The 17,896-nt window shown below is 42.1% G+C and overlaps 1 protein-coding gene across 6 annotated transcripts in view; it reads left to right on the top strand.

Annotated features, from left to right (window-relative positions):
* pard3aa (par-3 family cell polarity regulator alpha, a) overlaps positions 1-7,716 on the top strand; it is an 800,310-nt gene extending 792,594 nt beyond the window's left edge. For all 6 annotated transcript variants that reach the window (XM_080212204.1, XM_080212186.1, XM_080212194.1 and 3 more), the window contains 2 exons: positions 2,532-2,659; positions 5,641-7,716. In XM_080212204.1, coding sequence (XP_080068330.1) covers positions 2,532-2,659; positions 5,641-6,013 — 501 coding nt within the window. In that variant the 3' untranslated portion in view covers positions 6,014-7,716. The remainder of the gene's footprint in view (positions 1-2,531; positions 2,660-5,640) is intronic.
* Positions 7,717-17,896: the final 10,180 nt, after the last annotated feature.

The raw sequence follows: 17,896 nt of genomic DNA, 5'->3' as shown, positions 1-17,896 counted from the left end.
ATTATGACATTGGGATGCTAGAACAGTGGAAATAGTACAGCAAAGATTCAATGAAATGACACCAAGAGTACCTAGGTATGAACTACGGCTCAAGAAGAATTCTGTTACTGGAACAGAGAACGGTAATAAAGGATTTAACAGATTTTTGTTAGAATTATGACAGGATTTGATATGCACAAGCACAAGTATGTTGTTTTCACTGGTAGTTGAAACAGCATTAAAAGAGCTTCAACTCAAGGTTACCATTGCAACAAGAACAAAACAGAAGTTAGAAGGATATTCTTTTCACATAAAGGAATTACTAGATCATCGAATGCTATAGCAGAAGTGGCTTTTTGAGGTAGGGGCTATGACATTGTCGACAAGAGATTTGGATAAGCACTTCCAAAGGAAGAATATGAAAAGAATGTGACTAAGGCAGGGAAATGGGATTAGAATGGATAGCTTCAATTAAAGAGTTCTAACACTGGTGCACACACAATAGCTTGAATGACCTCCTTCTGTGCTATAATTTTTATGCTTCAGACTTCGAATGAATGGATTAAATTAATTACATACTAAAATGTACACTTGGGTTTACATAAAACTGGATAATGGTTCGATTCTGACTAAAACAAATAAAGGCTTGTGCCATATGTCTTCCTGCCCTTGCTTTTACAGATTTGAGTGTATTCTATTTTTTTCAAGTCCTGCTTATCAAGGTCAAAACAGCTTCTCGTGCAGGAGTTCTCATGTCCAGAGTTAAAACTTGTTCCCCCCTAAAGCATAAGAGGGGTATGAATGCCTTTCAGTTCAGCTCTTTATGCCCTGCATTCCTAGACCTTGCTCCTTCTTGGCAAAGCCTGAGAAAGTTACATTTCATTCCAGTAACACCATCTACCTCATGCTTATGCCCTTGACCTTTTTATTTCTCGAGTCTTGACAGTCTCACGCATTCATGTTCACCATCCAGGATTATTTGAGTTTTAGAATGCAGTACTATTTCCTAGTGTGCCTTTGAGTGCTTTGTAGCTGGAAATGATTTTTATAATTATGCTTCACTTGTGCAGGATGATGTTTGTCCAGATGTTGATGCTCTTCTGAGGAATGTATCACCAAATGGTTAAAAAAGAATATCTGCTCGCTGATAGTTTTTAAAGCAAATTGTGTTTGGTTGAATTCCCGCAAACTATTTTTCAGTTTCAGTGCATACTGCATTCTGCTCTGGAATAGCCAAACTCAATAAACGTTCATATTATACTTCATAGAATCCTCTCAAACAGTGCTTAAAACGATGATGTGTCCTTTATGAGTCTTGCAAATTCACTATTAACCAGCAACAATTTGAAAGAAGTGATCCAATTAGCAAGTCTATATTGGTAATAAAGCACATGAAATACACATTTGCTAAAGTAATTACAAAAAATTGAAGTATGGGATAATTAGTACACATAACTTTCAACGAATATCCAGGAAACGGATGTTAAATTTATATCATGTGTTGTCTACTGTCAGAAAAATGGATATTACTTTTCCATTATTGTTGTTATATGCTAGGAACATAAGTTTAAAAACAAAATGCCTGACATTTAAGGTAAATAACAGTTTTAAGGACTGTGGGCCAGATTTTCACTACCAAGATAGATAACTTGAGTTGGATTTAAAGAGCTCCATACACCCAATTTTTGCTCTCTGGAGACGAGAGAAATTCGGATCAGCAGATCTGAGGTGGTCATGGGGGTGGCTGAATGGCAAAGTTGGCTAGATGAAGGTCCACTTAAGTTCCCTGGAATTTCTGTGTCCTAACGATGCCATGGCTATGGTCTCCAGGACCCTCCCACGCCCATTTATTCAGTTTGTACTGAACCACTGAGCTATATATCCATGTCAAGGATGGAAAAATGCTTGAGGAAAAAGAAATCAGAATTCTTTGGAAAAAGCTTTTGTTCCTACAAACCTATTAAAGTGTCATTTGGTTGGAGTTTTAGTAATGGATGCCCTCACCACTTCATTCCCCCCCCCCTTTAATGTTGTCCAAATAAACATTGAGACATTGAGAAAAGAGGTCACAAAAAGAACAATGTATATGGCAACTCAAAAGGCCTGAATCAAGCAAAGTCAGCAATCCACTTCAGTTGTCAAAACATAACTCCTACTGAACTGAGAGTCTTGGCTCCCAGTCAAGCATTCATAATGAGCACAGGTGGAGAACTGTTACAACAGAAATGCCACACATGTTTATTTGAATGAAATGAAGATGTGGTGCAAAGTATTTAAAGCTCATTCACTGAAAATGGGTGCTGGAAATACATCCCATTTGCCATTTTTAACCCCCCCTCTCCCCCTACTGTTGTCCTGACGCAATGAAAGGCATGAAAATTTAGTCTTCTGGCATAACGGTTTGACTAGCTACTCAAATTTATATTCTGCAAATCTCAGTTCTGAGGGTGAGGGCTGTCTTTGTATGACGTCAGCTGGCTGAATTGTCTGCCACTGCAAAGAGACCACACTCTAAAATCTTATAATTGACTTGCTTTACAATTCCTCTCCAGCCCAACTCTGGTCCCTATGCTCAAAGTGGTCGACACTCTGTGTCTGTGGAGGTTCAACTGCAGCGCCAGAGACAGGAAGAAAGGGAGAGCTTTCAGCAGGCACAACGACAATACAGCTCATTGCCACGGTAAGCCACCAAGGCCATGTGGCTTTATTAAGCCAGAGACTGTTCATTTTGTTTTATACCTGAAGCCATAAAAGTAATTGGCATACAAATCTACATATAAGGTTTACATATTAACCATTTTTGAATAATGAATGTAGCTTGCGGTCCAAAAGCGTGTTTTCTCATTGCCCTGCATTGTTCTGTAAATTTGCAGTGGTTGGAAAAATTAGAATTCCGAACGTCATAAAGGGGGAATAACAGTGAACTAGTTAAAGGTCACTTCTTTAGTATGGATTTGCTAGAATTGCAAATCAGTTTAAATAAATTGTTTTTTTTTAAAAACAAAATGGTGCAATTATGCTACTGCAATTCCGTGAATGGCAAAGTCAACAAAAAAAAACATTAGCTGGACAGTATATTGTGAGTGAATTTGGCGACAGCTGTTTCCTAGTATGTCTAAATTAACCCGACAATACACACTAGGATTAGAATGTGTTGAAAAAAAGACGGCTATTCAGGGGCTTTCTGCCATATGTCTGTCTTCAGACTGGTTTGTTGGCAGTAGTCTGTATAATGTTGATAATTCATCTACTTCAGTTTATACAACTTCCAGTTGTTTTAATGGGTCAGTCAGGTTATTGTGGAGTTATTTGGGACAATTTGTGTAGATGTTCTGTGCAAAAATAAACTAAACAGGTGAAGTTACAAAAAAAGTATTAAACAGGGAAGTAATATAGTGGGACCTACTTATCGAGGACTTAAATATTGTGACTTTTTTACATTAAAAGAAAACACCTTTATTTAATACAAACATTTATCACTTGGGAAAATCTTGCATTGACTATGTCAGACTTATTTCATTTAATAGACGTGTGTCAAGTTACATTGAACTTTCTCCCATGTAGCCTCCACACACTAAGAATAGAAACTGTCCAAAGCATGATGCCTTTAAAGGTCACTTACTTGAGAAGGGTTTTTTTTCCTGATTTATTCAGGGGACATGGGAGTGACTGGCAAAGCTGGAAATTGTTACCTATCCATTTTGCCCTTGGGAAAGTGGCGGTAAGCTGCAGTCCATATGGTATAGGTAAATTCAAAGGCTGTACTGGGGAGGAAGTTTCCGATCTTTTGACCCAGAGGTGTGAACAAAGTGGCAATATACCTCCAAGTCAGGATTATGTGCGACTTGGAGGTTGTGTTGTGTTCCCTTGTGCCTGCTGCCCTTGTCCATCTAAATATGTGGTAGATGCTGTAGGTTTGTGAGGTGTTGTCAAAGAAGACTTGGTGAATTTCTGCACAACATCAGGTGAATAGTGCATACCGTTAGCACTGCCACTGTGCACTGGAGGTGGAGAGAATGAATTTTTAAGGTAGGTGGGTGTCATTAAAGGGGACTGCCTTGATGTGGATGGAGTCAAATTCTTCTTGCGTGTTTCGGAAATGCACTTCTGTGCCTTAGATGAGAAAGCCATCTGTGTTTATGTGATAGATCCAGTGAAGATTCTGGCCAATGGTAATATCCCCAGAATAAGATGAAGGGAAATTTGATAATTGAAATGTTATTGAAGGCCAAAGAGAAATGAATAAGTTTTCTCATATTGAAGATGGTCATTGCCTGCCACTTGTGTGGTGAAAATGCTAGATGTCCAAGCATTCCAATCCAAGCCTGAATATTGTCCAGGGCTTGCTGGCACAGACTGAAAAGTTGAGAATGAATCATAGAATCCATACAGTGCAGAAGGAAGCTATTCAGACCATCAAGCCCATGCTGACAACAGTCCCACCCAGGCCCTATTCTCGTAACCCTACACATTTACCCTGCTAATCCCCCTGACACTAAGGGACAATTTTGCATGACCAATCTACCAAACCCTCACATCTTTGGATGGTGCCGAACACACTGCAAATGTCAGTGACCTTTTCCACTTCTGAGCTTACGAAGGAGGGGAGGTCATTGATGAAAATAATTGGGTCTGGCAAACCACTCTGTTCTGGGGCTGAGATGATTGACCTCCAGCAACCATTCTTCTTTCTGCTCGATGTGACATCGGTCAGGTGAGAATTTTCCACTTGATTCCCATTAACTTCAGTTTTTCTTGGGCCCTTTGGTGTCACACTTGGTCAAATGTTGCCTTAATGTCAAGGGCACTCTTACCTCAGCTCTGGAATTCAGCTGTTATGTCGATGTTTGGACCAAGCCTGCAATGAGGTATTGAACCAAGTGAGCCTGACAGAATGTAAAGTGTTCCCATTGGTAAATGAGAACTTTTTGATTGCACTATGGATGACACCTTCCATCATTTCCCAATGATTGAGAGAAGACTGATGAGGTGGTAATTGACCATATTAGAATTGTCTTGCTTTTTATGAGCCTGTTACATCATGCTAGGTTTGAAACTGTATATAGCCAATAGTTAGAAAAGCAATAATGTATTGCCATTTTAACTTTTTTAGATTTACTTCTCTAAACCTCCTTAGTACATATTATTGCCCATCTGCTGCTTAGTAAAGAGAATATTTTACCTGCTCCCAAGACTCTGCCAGTAAAAGGATTTTTTCACATGTTAACACTAGCAATAGTGGAATTGATAATATGATCTGACATTATAGCTGCATCTTTTGTTTAAACAGGATAGATAATAAACTGTCAATTATATGGCTCTGTACCTGTTACCTATCCTTCACAACAAATGCCCAGACTTCTTGGTACAGGTATTGTTCTATAGTGCAGGAGTACGGACTGTAAAACACTTAATTAGAACCACTCGGCCAGGATTATGATTTATTAGGTGACATCATGCAGATACACCATAATTGCATTTATCAATAATGTATGCATAATTTATGAACAAATAATTATGAATAATTAATATCATCTTGGCTGTTTAGTGTTTTCCCATAAGACCATAAAACAATAAGTATTTGACATTCGTTGTCTTGCATTCTTCCACTAAAAAGCCAAATGAGAGTAAAATTACTGTGCTCGTTTTTGCTCTCTGCAGGCAAAGTAAAAAGAATTCCAGTTCCATGACTCAGGAAGCCTGGGACAAAGGCTATGCCCCTGGTGATGGTTTCCAGAGTGCAAAGGACAATCCCAGATACTCAAGTTATCAGGGCTCACGGAATGGCTACCTGGGACATGGCGTCAATGCACGGGTTTTGATGGAAACACAGGAACTGCTACGCCAAGAGGAACAACGGCAGAAAGATCATCAGCCCACGGAAGGACGGAATAACTATGACTCTTACAAAACCGATCCCAGCTTCAGCCTTCCAAAAGGCCCTTACAGACAAGACGTCCCTCCCTCCCCTTCTCAGGTAGCCAGGCTGTCCAGATTACAGATGCAGGACAAAGGACGGTCTTTCTATCCTTGACATGCAGTTAGAACTTCAACATACAAAGGCAATAAGTCACTTTTTGGAAAAAAAACAGAGTTTGTTCCTCTGAAGATCAAAGGAGAAGGACTTCAAATCTGCAGCAGGTTTTTTTTTTGCGATGATCTCTATCCCAGTGCCTTCAGTAATTTGAGAAAAGACTCACTGGCCTTAATCTGCCTCCTATCCGTCACATTCATCAGTCGATAACGCAGAAAGACTTTCTCACAGTTTGACAATCAGGTGGAAGCAGAAGAACAAGTGTGGTGTCAGGAGGATCTAATCATGTGATTCTTCTCCAGACAGTGTGACTGATTTTTAGCAACTCATGGCTGGATTTATTCTGCAACCTTCACAATGCCCTTTTGTTAGTATATTTGTGAGATATGTGGCCCCTATCACTGCACCCCCTCCCCAATCAAATGTATACAGATGTTAAACCTGGCATAGAGCGATGCATACAGGAATTTCGTTACATTAGTCCCGCGGGGGCAATTTCACATACATGTGACGTTCACTTCAATATTGACGAGAAAATGTTCTATAGTTTGTTGTCCTTGATTTTAGTCTTTTCCTGGTGAAATAATGTCTATCTTTGAATGAAATAGGTCAAAAAAGAATTAATCTCAGTGTGCTTTTAGACTATGTAACATTTTAAATGTAATTGAGACGCCTGGTGGAAACTATGGGACATGTTCAAGTGCAGAGCATACCGCACCCCACCCCCCAACTCCACTTATCCTTATCTAGCTCATTAATGGAGAAGAGGAATAACTGCCAATATTGTGATTTCAGGGAAGAGAGAGTGGATCCAGCATTGCTTAACCATTTTTTAATGCTAATTCTTCCATATTTCAGTTCTGTTTACAGCCAGTAACTTAGAGAGGAAGTGTTATCTGAAACTGAAATATACATAAATGTCCTGGTTACAGTGAGCCCTCATGGCTTCAAGCAGAGCAATGCCTCTCACATCAGGCATTGGGAAAGATGGGGCATGATAAAGAAGGGGAAACACAAAGATGGGTTTTCGTGCAAGTCTGCACACAGCAAGTTGGTTAAGTCTAGTAGGAGATCACATTTAATGCTTCCAATGCCCATTATATCTTTGTGTTGTACCAGATGTGAGTGGTTATTTAGTTACAATGATGTCTGTGCAAATTCAAGAAAGAAAAAAAAGAAACAATTTTGTTTTATATATATAAAAAAACATGCAAATAAGTGACTTACATTTTATTATTGCTTTTACTGTGATACCCTAGTGTACATTCGGGAATTTGGAAAGCTTTCCTTTAAACAATTGTCTTTTTTTTAAGAGCTTGACGTTCTATTGATTGTGTGGAATACAGAGGTTGGAACAACTTTAAGTGCCTACAGTTCCAGATGTGAGAGGGAATGAATTTGGGTCAGTTCTCACAAACTAACCATAGTGCACAGTGCATGAATCAGGAAGACTATGCCGATTTCTGTTTGGCACTTTTCTTTTTGTTGTCGAGCTGTATTTGATGTCCGTAAAACCTCTGCACAATTATTGATGTCTTGTTTGCCTGTTTGTCGTTGCCTTTATTACAATTTTACTATAATGTTTTAAACAAAATGTAAACAACAGTGCAATCAGTTTTTAATGGCTCTTTTACACAGTGTATAAAACAATGTAAGACAACATTCTTGTACATATCACTTTAGAATAAAAAAAACCTGTTTCATCCCGTTTGCAACGTAGTCTCTGATTTTCCTGGATCATTCCCCACCATCTATAAGGAGGCTTTTCCACAAGTGGGGTGCGATGAGGAAAGTGATTAAGGTACGTTCATGATAAACTGAGTATGGCACTGAATGATTGTATGCCATTTTCAATACATTTTTACATCGAGAAGTAATTGCAATGCTTTGAAACATTCCTGAACACTGATGATTGTCAGTGAATTTTATAGTCCAGCTGCAGAAGGAAGCCACGGCTGACATGCGGAATTAATTTTATTGCACTTGTGGTCTTTTGGGCAGAGAGAGGCGTCAACCTGATTCCCCGCACGTTTCGGGCTGACTCTCTGTGTGTGAGGGAGGCTGCAAGGTGCTGTCAAGCATTCACAAAGATAGAACATTTTTCCACAGTCTGTGGAGCTGTCACGCAAGTGTGTAGAAAGAATTGCAAGAGTGAAATGATGTTTCAGTGTGCACATTTGCTGGTGTATATTCTTATCCATTACATTCCTATTGCGATTAGGCTGCTTACTGAGGTGGTGAGCAACAGAGCTCGTTGTTTGCAAATTAACTCAGCAGGTTTGCCATTGGATTTTTTATTTTCTTTGAAACCGCTTCTTACCCGTTCCTCGGGATGAGATACATGGAATAATAATCGATTGCTGGTGAGGACAGCCGAGGTATTCTGGGCACCGAAACAAAATATATCCGGTTCATTTGTTACCCTTCATGTCCTAGGGATGAGGTAAGCCAGGAAAATCATAGTGATGCCTGTCCGCTTAAAAGCTTTATCTAGAATTCTAAGCGCGGTGGGACCTTGGGCTGGACTCGATGGGCAGCAGCCAATTAAACCGAGATGCCCACACATCCATCCATTCCCCCCCCACCCCAGCCAATCGTAGAGCTGACAGTTCAGCTGCCACAGCAGCGGTGACCATTACTGGGCCACACCAGGAGAAGAATGACTCACAGACAGGGAACTGGAGTATCAGGGCTCCAGGGCCAGTCAGACAGGCATGAGCATGTGGGAGATGTTGGTGACAGCTCACAGCGCCATTGCTGCAGAGGTGTGGCCATTGTGGTCAGAGGGAGTGGGGTGTGAATGTTGTGGGGAAGGACCTCCATGGGCTAAGAGTGCCTATGAAGGAGGCCTCCACTATCCCCCCAACTGGAACCCACTGGTAGATTACCAGGTTTCAAGCGGCAGTTTGCCCTCTCTGTGGAGGGCTCCCAGTGTGGGTGGAAAGTGATCCTTAATTGTCCACTGAATTGGGCACTTGGAGGCAGAGGCCATTCTTCACCTTTACTGCTGGCAAGATGGCATGGTTTTTATTCATTCATGGGCGATGGGTGTTGCTGACTGGCCAGCAGTTATTGCCCAAGGGCAGCTGAGAATCAACCACATTGCTCTGGAGTCACGTGTAGGTCAGACCTCAGGTAAGGACAGCAGATTTCCTTTCCTGAAGGACATTAGTAAACCAGATGGATTCTTCCGACAATTGACAACGGTCGTCAGTAGATTCTTAATTCCAGGTCTTTTTATGAAATTCAGATTTCACCATCTGCCTTGGTGAGATTTGAACCTTGGTCACCAGAACATTAGCTGAGTTTCTTGATTAATAGTCTAGCGATTACACCACTGGGCCATTGGCTCCCCTTCCTATGGCAATGGGAAGATGATGGCCATTCCACCTCTCTTCAGCCCTCCCACGTCCAATCTCTTCATTTGCTACAAAGAAGGAAGCCACTCAGTCTACTGAGTGCATACCTATTCTCTGTGGAGCAATGCAGCAAATCCCATTCCCCCCAACCTGCCTCTCTCCCTCCTTCTATCTTCATAGCCCTATAAATTTACTTTCCTCAAGGGTCCATCCAGCTTCCTTTAGAAATCTTTGATTGGCTCTATTTCTGCCACCAGTTCCAGGTCATGACCGTTTGACAGCATAAAAATTTCATCCTCATGTTCTCACTGCATCTCTTGCCCAAAGCTTTAAATCTGTGCCCTCTACTCCTTGTACCATCAGGTAATGAAAACAGCTTTTCTTTATCTACCTTATCTTAATCTGTCATTTTGTTCATCTCAGTCAAGCCTCCCTGCAATCTCCTTTGCTCCATGAAAAACTAGCTTCTCGACCATAACCATATGGCTAAAATCCCTCATCCTTGGGAGCATTTTGTTGAATCTTCTCTGCACCTTCTTAAGGACCCCACGTGTCCTTCCTTAACTGCACATAGTGCACTAATTGTGGGTGAACAGAATCTTGTAAAGAAATCCAGAGCACAGGGTGTTGTCTCAGGATAAGGAGCTGGTCAATCTGGACTAAGATGAGGAGAAATTCAATCCGTTCTGAAGAAAAGTCTTTGACCTGAAACATTAATTCCATTTCTCTCTCCACAGAGGCCTCCTGAGCTGCGGAATACTTCTGGCGTCTTCTGTTCTTAATTCCAGGTATCTGGAATCTGCAGGATTTTGCTTTTGTCTTGGGCTTCTAAGAACTGTTTGCGCTGTGAGTTTACAACTGCTTTTCAGAATGATGTGTCTAATTAGCATGCATCACAATCCCCCTTCCCTTCCAGCAATGTGATGCACTTGAATACTGACCACCTGTGAATGTCAAAGCAGCACATAGCAAACCAAATAATAAATAAATCTCACGTATCCCCTGAACGGATTAGTATTTGGTGCAGTCATCCATCGCACAAGATGGCTCAGTTCTGATTGCGCACGCACTTAGTGGAACAAGATTCACGCACTGAGTAAGCTTACACGTTTTTGCCATCATAGTGTTTATTACAGTGAATTGCTGTCTATGGCTTGTGCGTGTCTGGGATGTATTCAGCTCCAGCTGAGGTCAGGCAGAATCTCGGGGTAAGAAAATAAAAATTTCCTTCAATTTCCCAACAACATGCTCACTGCTGCCCCAGAGCATTCCGCCTGACTGTCAGACACAAACTGCCATTCCTTTCGCATTGTCAAAATACAGAGTATTTTCTCTCTCTAGTTACCTCATTTGACTTCTGGGTATAGAAATATAGAAACCAGAAGCAGGATTGGCCATTTGGCCCTTTGAGCCTGCTCAGCCATTAATTATGATCATGGCTGACCATCAAATTCAATATCCTGATTCCACCCCCCACCCCGCCACCCACCCCAACACACACACACACCCCTATCCCTTGACCCTTTTAGCCTCAAAGAGCTATATTTAATTTCTTCTTGAAATCCAGACAATGATTTGGCCTCAAAAGTTTTCTGTGCTACCGAATTCCACACCTTCACTACTCTCTGGATAAAGAAATTCTTTTCACCTTAGTCCTAAAACCCCTTTCCTCAAACTATGACCCCGACTCCTGGACTCTTTCACCATCAGCCTCGTTCTTTCTGAATAGACCTGTCAACCCTGTTAGAAATTTATGAGTTTCTATGAGACCCCTCTCACTCTTCTAAGCTCCAGTGAATATAATTTTAACTGACTTAGTCTCTCCTCATATGACAGACCTGCCATCCCAAGAATCAGCCTGGTAAATCTTCTCTGTACCCCCTCTATAACAAGGACATCCTTCTGCAGGTCAGGACACCAAAACTGTGCACAAGGTTCCAGGTGTTGCTTCACAAATGCACTTAAACACACTCAACTCTTCTTGCTATGAAGGCCAACATGCCATTTATTTTGTTTACTACCTGCTGTACTTGCACGCTTACTTTCAGGGAGGGGTATTCCCCGCCTCCCACCCCCCCATTTAAACGAGTCTGTTTGGTATAATAGTGCAGTCACACAAAACACCAGTTACATTGAAATTTCACCTAAAATGTTAACCGCTTCTCTCTCCACAGCTGCTGCCTCACCTGCCGAGGGTTTCTGACATTTTGTGATTTTACATAAAAGTTGTGCTTCAGGAACAGCTGTTGGCATTCTTCAAAGGCCCCTCTTCCATACCTGCCTACTTCCTCCACTTCTGCACTTGCTCTGTAAAATGCTGGCAAACTCTCAAATGTGACACACATTCTCCTCCATGGAATCTATACACAAATTGTACAGATGACACATTAATCTATGCTGTTCAAGTAACAGTTCCCTATTCATCATTATTTCCCCTCATCATCCCCATTTACCACCCTAACAGTACATTCTGCACTCTCTCGTTTTCTTCTCTATGAATGGTATGCTTTGTATAGTGCGCAAGAAACAATACTTTTCACTGTATGCTAGCACATGTGACAATAATAAATCAAATCAAATCCACACATATACACACGCACACCCCATTCTATTTCGGACCACTTCCCCCTACTCCCTCAAGTAAGAGGAGCATTCAACCTGTGTTCAGAACTGGAGCCTCTGCATTCAGGACTCTCAATACTGGGGAAGCTATAATGCTCTTGCACTAAATTCCTAACAATCCAGTATAGATCAGAATCTGATGAAAACCATACATGTCCGATTTAATTTTAAAACTATAAATCAGTTTGAAGTTCATAGCAAGTGCAGAGTTTGTACTAAACTAAACAAATCCTTTTTTGTAAATTGTTTTGCCATCTCCTGGTGGTTTGAATTTAAATGATTGGGATTTTGCTGTATCCATTGCCATTTTCAGGGATTGACGGCAGTGGGAAGAACTGTTTTCTGATTGCTGCTGTTTCGGTTGGAATGTTTCACGCACTTTTCCTAAAGTTCTATCTGTTCAGAAGTGGGTATTAATCAACTGGTGCAAAATGAACCGTATACTGTTGAAATCTTGAGTGAACGCCAGCGATGCGTAATTAGAGAGACGACATTGTTTCTTTATTTCAGTATTTAACATTTATATAAACTCCTTCGCTTTGTGTGAAAGGCCTACTATTGACAATTGTGTAACTAAATAGCATATGATTGTATTACATTAGGTTCAGTGATCCTCTTTAGCAATGAAGCAGACAGTTAAAGCAATTAACTTTCAAAGATTATACCCAAATGGAGCTTGGGGTATGTTTTATTTGGAGTGTTTGGAAGCGTACTGTGTTATCAGCGGGGGGAGTAAGAGAGAGCTGCAAGCGGGAAGAGAACAGGCAGCAAAGAGAAAGCAATGAGGTCATATAATTATACAGCACAGAAGGAGATCATTTAGCTCATTGGATTGGCTGGGTTTAATGGTTACAGCAATGGCTGGGGAGCTGGTGGTAAAGTCTCCGCAGCTGCTCCTGGATGCCCTGACAAGATTAAAAGCCATTGATTACCTAACTGGTCAGCATCACCATTCCTGCCTCCTTCCTACCAATATTGCACCAACCCTTCAATTGGAAGAAGAGCCTGTGACAACGTCCCACATGGGAAACTTGTAAAGAAGGTAAACTCACATGGGATACAGGGTAATTTGATAAAGTGGATTTGAAATTGATTCAGTTGTAGGAGACAGAGGGTGATGACAGAAGGTTTTTAGTGACTGGAAGCCAGTGTCCAGTGACATACCACAGAGCTCTGTGTTGATCCCCCTATTATTTGTCATTTATATAAATGACATTGACTATGTGGTGGGTAGGATTAGTAAATTTGCTATCATATAAAACATCAGTTCTTTTGAAAGTTCACCTAAAATGTTAACCTGCGGACCCAAAGATTGGTTAGGTAGTTAACAGTGAGGCGGAGTGTCTTGGGCTGCAAGAAGATATAGATGGAATAGTCAAATGGGCAGATAAGTGGCAGATGGAATTTAACCTGAAAAGTGTGAAGTGATGCATTTCAGTTGGAGTAATTTGACAAGAAAGTACTCAATGAATAGTAGGACACTCGGAAGTTCTGTGGAACAAAGGGACTTTGGTGTGTTTGTCCACAGATCTCTGAAAGCGTGGTGAAAGTAGGGTGGTAAAAAAGGCATATGGAACACTTACCTTTAACAATCGAGGCATAGATTACAAAAGCAGGGAAGTCATGTTGGAGTCGCATAGAACTTTGGTGAGGCCGCAGCTAGAGTACTGTGTGCAGTTCCAAATTATCTTAAGGATGTAATTGTGCTGGAGGGGGTGCAGAGGAGATTCACCAGGATGCTGCCGGGGATGGAACATTTAAGTTACGAAGAGAAGTTGGATAGGCTTGGGTTGTTTGCATTGCAGTAAAGAAGACTGAGGGGTGACCTGATTGGGGTATACAAGTTTATGAGAGACAATGGACAGAGTGGATAAGGAGCAACTGCTCCCTTAGTTGAAGGGTTAGTCACAAGGGGTCAAGGTGAGGAGGTTTAGCGGGGATGTGAGGAAAAACGTTTTTCCCAGAGGGTGTGACAGTCTAGAATGCACTACCTGGGAGGGTGGTGGAAGCAGGTTGCATCATATCCTTTAAAAAGCTCGTCCTTGATGAGCATTTGGCATGTCATAGCATTCAAGGCTATGAGCCAAGTGCTGGCAAGTGGGATTAGGTAGGAGTTCAGATGTTGCTAATGTATCGGTGCATACTCGATGGGCTGAAGGGCCTCTACTGCGCTGTATGATTTTATGAAGAGGCAGATGACTCCAAAAGTAGGTTAGCACTGCTACCTCACGGCTCCAGGAACCTGGGTTCGATTCCCAGCTTGGGTCACTGTCCGTATGGAGTTTGCACATTCTCCTTGTGTCTGTGTACGAAGCCTCTGGGTGCTCCAATTTCCTTCCACAGTCCAAAGATGTGTGGGTTAGGTTGATTGGCCATGGTAAAATTGCCCATGGTGTCCTGGAATGTGTAGGTTAGCGGGGTGAATGTGTGGGATTATGATAATAGGGTTTGGGGTGGGATTGTGGTTGGTGGCGATTTGATGGGCAGAATGGCCTCCTCCTGCACTGTAGGGTTCCTATGATTCTATGAATGCTTTGTTTGTGGGTGGGTGGCGAAACTGGACTATGTTGTGATATGGGACAGAGGGATCTACTCGGGCAAAGATGAAGCAGGTTGAGAAGGTCACACAGATTAGCTGAGTAACCCAGAGGCAGTCACAGAAAAACTAATCAGACGAGAGAGAGAGAGGATTGACTAGGACAGAGAAACTGACCTGCATCCAGAGACTGGAATGAAGGCTGACGTTTCCGATATGAAGTGAGGCTGTTCTGAGAATGGAATGTTTCTGCTTGATGTAGTAAAGTCTATATCATGTTTGAGAAGAGAGGTAGAAAGGGAACTGTGCAGAGAAGGTAAATTGCCTTCATGGGATGATGCTATTAGTTAATGTTGTGTTAGCGTGTAAAACATTTTACCAAACCAGATTATCAAGATTTTTCAAGTTGTAATTATGTCTCTACATTAATATGTAATGTAGTTTCATCTTTCTATTTGAAAAATGTTATCCGAGCATACTCACAGCCATTTTAGTGTTCATATTAGATAATTTAGCTATGGCTTACTCGCTGAGAATTGTGACCATGTAGAATCATGGAGCCATTTATAGCAGTGAAAGAGGCCATTCGGCCCATGGAATAATCTGGCCAGTGCTGTTCCCTTTGGTCTGAAAGTATATTTCCCTCAAGGGCCATCCAATTTCCTCTTGGAATCATCACTCAACACTGCTCCCACCCTCAATCTTGTGGGCACAATGTTCTGGGTCAATGCCTCTCCCTGCATAAAATAGTTCTTCCACACATTCTCCTTGCACCCCTTGCCCAACATCTTATCCCTGTCTTCCTTAGCATCAAAATCATTGACCATAAATTAATTAAAATAGATGGGATATATTCATTCTGTTATAATTTGTGTTATTATCTTTAGCTCACGCCAAAGCAAGGCTAGAAAACTTGATCAACTTGAGTTTTACGGATCAATGAGAATATCACTTTCATTTCAAAGTTATCTATATTTCAAAAGGCTGTCTGTAACTTTGTGTCATTATAATAACTAACCTTGTGGTTTTCAGTCCAGCATAACGCTGAATAAATAAAAGGATGAATTTGCATTCATGTGAATTTTTCCCCTCCCAGAATCAATGGATTATTTTTTAATTAAGTTCAATGAAATATTGTAGCCAATCTGTACACAGCAATGATAGAATTCCTACAGCACATTTGGCCCATTGAACCTGTACTAACAACACTCCCACCAAGGCTCTATCCCCTTAATCCACTAGGTTACACTACTAATCCCCTTGACACTAAGGGGCAATTTACCATGGTCAATCAACCTAACCTGCATATCTTTGGAGTGCGGGGGAAACTGGAGCATCTGGAGGAAACCCACGCAGACATGGGGAGAATGTGCAAATTCCACACAGTAACCCAAGGCCGGAATTGAACCTGGGTCCCTGGCGCTGTGAGATAGCAATGTTAACCACTGTGCCACCGATGATATAAATGACTTGTCAATCTTTTATTGGTGATGCTGATTGAGAGGTCAATATTAACTACAATAGCAGGAAAACTGCTGTGCTATTCAAATAAGTCATGATGTGGGTATGCCGGCGTTGGACTGGCGTAAACACAGTAAAAAGTCTGACAACACCAGGTTTTAGTCCAACCGATTTATTTGATAATATACTCACAAGCTTTCGAGGGGACTGCCTCTTCGTCAGGTGAATGGAGAGTTCTGGCCTCAGACAGAGCATATAAAGCACAGACAGTTTAGAGATTACTGATTAAAATGCGAATCCTTACACCTAACCTGCTGTTCAAGGCCTGAAGTGGCTCCGGAAGGCCGCTGCCCTCGACTGGACATGTATGCCCAAACCATCAGGAGGTGCGTTAACACCAGATTCATCAGCCGCACTCACAAGACAGCCCCGAACATCACCCAAGCACAACACAACGCCATCCACGCTCTCAAGACAAACCGCAACATTGTCATCAAACCAGCAGACAAAGGAGGGGCCATCGTCATACTGAACAGAACGGATTACTGTAAAGAAGTGTACCGACAACTAAACAATGAGGAACACTACAGACAATTACCCACAGATCCGACCAAAGAACACACTCGTCAACTCAACAATCTGATCAAGACCTTTGATCCGGACCCTCCGTGCTCTCATTCCACGTACTCCCCGCATTGGAGATCTCTACTGCCTCCCAAAGATACACAAGGCAAACACACCTGGCCGTCCCATCGTATCGGGCAATGGAACTCTGTGTGAGAATCTCTCCGGCTACGTCGAGGGCATCCTGAAACCCATTGTACAAAGAACCCCCAGCTTTTGTTGCGACACTACGGACTTCCTACTGAAACTCAGCACACACGGAGCAGTTGAACCAGGGACACTCCTCGTCACAATGGATGTCTCAGCGCTCTACACCAACATCCCCCACAACGATGGCATTGCTGCGACTGCCTCAGTACTCAATGCTGACAACTGCCAGTTTCCAGATGCAATTTTACAACTCATCTGCTTTATCCTGGACCACAATGTCTTCACCTTCAACAACCAGTTTTTCATCCAGACACATGGAACAGCCATGGGGACCAAATTTGCACCTCAATATGCCAACATCTTCATGCACAGGTTCGAACAAGACTTCTTCACTGCACAGAATCTTCAACCGATGCTGTACACTAGATACATCGATGACATTTTCTTCCTTTGGCCTCATGGTGAACAATCACTGAAACAACTATATGATGATATCAACAAATTCCACCCCACCATCAGACTCACCATGGACTATTCCCCAGAATCAGTTGCATTCTTGGACACATGCATCTCCATTAAGGATGGTCACCTCAGCACCTCACTGTACTGCAAGCCCACAGACAATCTCACAATGCTCCACTTCTCCAGTTTCCACCCTAAACATGTTAAAGAAGCCATTCCCTATGGAGAAGCTCTCCGTATACACAGGATTTGCTCAGATGAGGAGGATCGTGACAGACACCTCCAGACCCTGAAAGATGCCCTCGTAAGAACAGGATATGGTGCTCGACTCATAGATCGGCAGTTCCGATGCGCCACAGCGAAAAACCACACCGATCTCCTCAGAAGGCAAACACAGGACACAGTGGACAGAGTACCCTTCGTCGTCCAGTACTTCCCCGGAGCGGAGAAGTTACGACATCTTCTCCGGAGTCTTCAACATATCATTGATGAAGACGAACATCTCGCCAGGGCTATCCCCACACCCCCACTTCTTGCTTTCAGACAACCACACAACCTCAAACAGACCATTGTTTGCAGCAAACTACCCAGCCTTCAGGAGAACAGTGACCACAATACCACACAACCCTGTCACAGCAACCTCTGCAAGACATGCCGGATCATCGACAC

The sequence above is a fragment of the Carcharhinus amblyrhynchos genome, chromosome 2 (genome assembly GCF_965287045.1).
Source record: "Carcharhinus amblyrhynchos chromosome 2, sCarAmb.v2.hapA, whole genome shotgun sequence".
In the NCBI taxonomy this organism is placed as follows: Eukaryota; Metazoa; Chordata; class Chondrichthyes; order Carcharhiniformes; family Carcharhinidae; genus Carcharhinus; species Carcharhinus amblyrhynchos.
Note: the sequence above shows the minus strand (reverse complement) of the source record. Positions and strands in the feature narration are given on the sequence as shown.